This window comes from Pinus tabuliformis, chromosome 6 (assembly GCF_031772625.1).
Source record: "Pinus tabuliformis cultivar Carrire ecotype Pingquan chromosome 6, CPIR1, whole genome shotgun sequence".
Classification (NCBI taxonomy): Eukaryota; Viridiplantae; Streptophyta; class Pinopsida; order Pinales; family Pinaceae; genus Pinus; species Pinus tabuliformis.
Genome location: NC_142292.1, coordinates 580,199,888 through 580,204,881, shown reverse-complemented (window position 1 = coordinate 580,204,881; position 4,994 = coordinate 580,199,888). Strand labels below are relative to the sequence as shown.

The 4,994-nt window shown below is 33.9% G+C and overlaps 1 protein-coding gene across 1 annotated transcript; it reads right to left on the bottom strand.

Moving 5' to 3' along the window:
- Nucleotides 1-3,735: 3,735 nt before the first annotated feature.
- LOC149259855 (uncharacterized) lies at nt 3,736-4,303 on the bottom strand. The gene is made up of 2 exons (XM_089377773.1): nt 4,072-4,303; nt 3,736-3,964 (listed from the first exon to the last, which is right to left on the bottom strand). Exons 1-2 carry the CDS (start codon nt 4,281-4,283, stop codon nt 3,850-3,852), a joined length of 327 nt encoding a protein of 108 aa, XP_089233899.1. The 5' UTR covers nt 4,284-4,303; the 3' UTR covers nt 3,736-3,849.
- Between the last annotated feature and the right edge of the window lie 691 nt (nt 4,304-4,994).

The following is a 4,994-nucleotide window of genomic DNA, read 5'->3' as shown; positions in this document are numbered from 1 at the left end:
TATCATATTGAAATCTCCTGCAACAATCTAGGGCATATTAGGGTGTCTTGCTCTTAGTTCCTCAAGGGAGGTGAGAAGCTTGAGTTTATCTTCTTGCTTTTGAGGTCCATAGACATTTGTGATCATGTATATCTCCTGATCACCTAAAGGTTGACATACCAAAGAAAGATAGTTCCTAGACACTTCAGCATCCAGGATTCCAAATTTCTGGGGATCCCAGAGCGTAAGAATCCCCCCTCACCGAGTTATTTGCTTTAACCTCTAGATACTCATACTTGATTAGCCATTTGTTATGAATTTCTCTAATCTTATCCATCAAACATTTTGTCTCCTGAATAAAAACCATATCTGGTTTTTCTTCTTTTATTCTATTACTGAGATTTCTTTGTTTCTTTCTATTTCCTATGCCTCTAATATTCTAGGTTGTGAGCTTCATTAAGAAAGGTTTGTAAAGGAATAACTGGTGAGATCTTTCATATTACCTGAGTTAATCAAGAGTTTCCCACATTCGTTTAGCAACTCATTCTGTCTTTTTCTTCATCTTTTCCTGCTTGGGTTCTTTGGAGATCGTGCTTGTGTCTCCTCCATCATTTTGACCCCTCTATGCTCCTGGATTTCATGATTTCTTTTGACTCTAAAGCCCTTCGGTTGTGATCTCCATAGGAAGAGCTGTTGAACCCTATCATATTCCTCTTTTGGCAGGGAGTCCACTCCTTTGGTCGTCCCTTGTTCCAGAAATTTCTCTAGATCTAGATTTTCCCTTTCTAGAATCTCTTGTAGTTCATGGTCCTCCATTCTCGCCTCACTTGGAGTCATCTCATGGTCCCTACTTATCTCCATAATGCTTGGCAGATCATCCTTTTGCTGGTTGTTTTCTATGATATCTTCCATGCTAGCATCCCTTTCCTTCTCAGTGAAATTGTTCTCTGTTTCCTGGTTTGTTTCTTTATTTCCATCTTCTTCCTCTAGGATCTTAAAGCTATTGTGGCTCGGTTGTCTTTCCTCATTGATCTTTTTTTGTGGCCACTTCCCGCCTTTCCCTTTGCCCCCAACCTTGGTGAAACCCTCGGGATTTTTATCCGCAGTGGTTTTCACATTTCTCTCCATATTTTTTGTTGGGCAGTCTCTGTATAGATGCCCATGTTCATGGCATTTGCGGCAGCTAAAAGGGATGTGTTCATAGTCCACCGCCTGCACCCATTCTTCATCATATACTTCTAAAATTATCGCGTCCGAAAGTGCTCCAGATAAGTCCATTTCCACACATATCTGGCCGAAGGAGGTTTATTTTCCTTTGAGAGTCGCATCTGAGATCTTTATAAAATGCTCCAGTTTGTTGCCTATTGTTTTTAGAGATTCCGGTAGCCAATAATCCAGAGGAAGGGAGTATAGTCTAATCCATACCGGTACCGATGTGAATGTTTCGCATTCTGGGACAAAGTTCATCATCCATGGCCGCTTGTAGAGGCTTACAGTAGTGTAGAAATATAGTTATCCTTCGAACACTCTATCTTTATCCTCTAGGCTTGTGAACACCATTGTGAAGAAGCCCTTAGATCTCAGATGAAAGTTTATTTCCTCCTTTGGTTTCCAGTGGTTCTTTATCCATACTTTTTGTATTAACAATGCCACTCCTTAATTGAGGGGCACAGGGAATCTCTTTCACGTTGATTTACATACGCTGAGCATTGACTCGAGGTTTGGTTTTGATAAAATATTAAAATATTCTTTCTATGATTGGTAAAACCAGTGGAGGCAATAATAATTTGATTGACCCAACAACAAGATATGGTTGACAATCCTAGATGCTTTGAAGGGAGTGTCGATGATCATGCTAGAAAGGCAATGCATGAAGGATGAAAGGCAACGCATGAAGTCACTTAAACCAAAATATGGAAACTTCAATACTATAACTATAAATTTGATACATGATAGTTTATCAACAGAGCTAACTAGCCATATATTGGGTATTTAATGCCCTCAGAGCAGCTCGCAACTTAGCCCGATAACACGGGAGCGGGTAAATATTATTTAATGCCGAATTTACCCGCTCTCGTGTTATCGCGTTAAGTCGCGTGCTGCTCTGAGGACATTAAATACCCAATATATGGCTGGTTAGCTTTTTCCATAGTTTATGGCTCGTTAATATCATAATTTTAAACTTGATAGTTTATGGTTCGCTTATAAGGATTATGAGGGTGAAAATTCAATTATAAAGATTATGATGGGCGGAAATTCAATATTATAAATTTAAACTGAATACAGCCTATAAATTATGGCATATAAAGATTATGGTACACTACTGCTCAATAACATAATTTTTGTATTAAATTAAGTTAGTTTATTCAATTTTTTTTTAAAATTTAGTTTTATATATATATATATATATATATCCAACAACCAAAATATAAATAGAAAATAATTAATATAATATTTTATAAAATAAAAAATAAAGTAATAATCATAATAATAATAATATTTAAAGATCATTATTTTGTTATGTTTTTAGGCCATATTTTTTTTTAAATTTTAATATCTTTAAAATGAAAGATAATGGATTATAATTAAAAAAATATTATTATAATATAATAAATCAAGTTTATTTTTATTATAGTTCTTTGAATTTTGCTATTTTTGTTAATGTTATAGGTATAGGTTATGTGAGTTCTGCCAATATTAAAGGGTCGCTTTTCTTGAGATGAAAATGATTTTGAATTTAAAATTTTAATGGATTTGATTTTTTTTATTTTTTCAGAGGGTATATATATATCTAAATGTAAAGGAATATAAAGTATATATACTTTTATGATTTAAATCAATTTATATTTATTTTAAACCTTAGTTTATGAAGTACTTAAGGAGTCAAATTTGTTAATGCTGAAATATATTATTATCATTTAGTTCCATTTCATTTATTAATTTCTTCATTTAAAAAAATGCACAAATTGACAAATTTGATCCTCTCAATAATTTCAAATAGATCTAAGTTGATTGGTGAACAGTTTATTTCCCCAACCTCATAGTGCAAGTCTGCAAAAACATATTGTAAGTAACCACTTAATAGTATTTAAATTACTGATTCTCTAGAAATTCTTATTAATATAATTTTTTTTTAAATTAATTTAAAATATTTAATTTATTCCATTACAAATAAAACAAAATTCTTTTTAATTATTTTAAAAATAATTTTTATTTTATATTAAACTATATAATTATTATAATAATCATAATTTAAAGCAAACATTGAATATATAGAAGTTCCCTCGTTTGCGAAACATGTGAAACAATATTACACAATAATAAATATAAAATTTTATATTAAATAAATTTTATAAGGTAAATGTTGATTAGTCAACATATCGCAGATTGGGATTGCTCATGACAAATAAATAATTTAAAAAGCATTTATCGATCTGTATATAGCACTGCCTACCAAATAATACATAATAATAAGACTGTGGCCATAAAAGTGAAAAACAGACCCAAAGATAAAACTATTGTTAAGTAAAATTACAGTTAAAGAAAAAGCGTTACCAATCTCAACTAAAATGTCAAATCTACCACTAGCCCAACTATATTATGTCAAATATACCACTAGCCCAACTATATAAACTTCCTAATAGTTTGGGAAGATCGTTATTATAGTTATCACGTCTGTCTGCAGACAGTATGCCAATATAAAATAAATCCACATAAATATTTAGCCTCTGCACTTACTCTTCTCAAGCCGCCACTCCCGCTACCCCTAGGTAAATTGTGTTGTAATATGCAACGATTGCAATATATTAAAACTATATATCCCACCCGCAATATATTAAAAGTGTGTGTCCCTCCTTTCTGTCGTGAAAATCAGAAGGGAGGAGGAGGCGGTCCCGGTGGTCCAAGCGGAGGCGGTGGCGGCCCCGGCCCAAACAATCCTCCGCAGCAGGCGTCCCATATCCAGCAGCAAAATATAAACGATAAGCTGTTTATCACATAAAAAAGAAAACAACCAAACCAACTGTGCTAGCTCATCTTTTGCCCTTTCGGCCGCCATGGAAAGCAGAAGAATGGATAGAATGGAGAGCTCACCACTCTGTAATGCAATCCGGGCCCGGAGGCGGAGACCTCAGTAGCGGCGCTTCTGGAGGAGGAGCAAAGCCTTGAGCGGGCGGTGGAGGAGCAAAACCAGGAGCAGGCGGAGGAGGAGCAAAACCAGGAGCGGGAGGAGGGGATCCAAAACCAGGAGCGGCTGGCGGAGGGCCTTGGAAGTAATTCTGATAACCAGGTCCTTCTGGCCTCATGTTAATTGTCAGTACCGAGCGTTGTATTATGAGAGTTCCTCTGTGTGAGGGGTGTGCATGAGTAAATATATTAAAGCTGAACTACCATTCTACTCCAACTACTCTTCTCCTTGAGAATTTGAAGCCGCTGAAAATTTATTTCGCTGCTAGTAATGTTGTGGTCTATAGTTGTCGAAGCAAAGGTATGACTATTAGTGTAGAAAATTCTAAATATCTTGAAAGCACTTTTCTCTTTCAATTTTCTATTTTTATAAAGAGTTTTAAATAAAACCCTTTGAAGGTCTCAATATGCATTTCTTAGATGGGAACATAAAGTTCCGGGGTACCTTTCTTACATATAATTTCGTTTATGCATTTCTTAGATGGGAACATAAAGTTCCGGGGTACCTTTCTTACATATAATTTCGTTTTTAAATAAAAGTTGTACTTTTTAAAGATTATTTAATGATTTAATGATTAAACACTTGTTTTCTCTTTAAAGGCTGTAGGTTTAAAATTAATGGAGATATATTTTGTATTTGATTTATAGTAAAGTTGTATAGTTAGAAGTTTTTTTTGCCATTTAGTTTGATAAAATATTGTAATGTTATGATGTGTTGTATGTACTCTCAACAATAATAAAATTGTAAAATGAGTTGTATGAATATTTGTTTAACTTTTTTAAATTAATTTTTTAATATAATTAAATATTTTTTTGGGAGACAAAGGTTA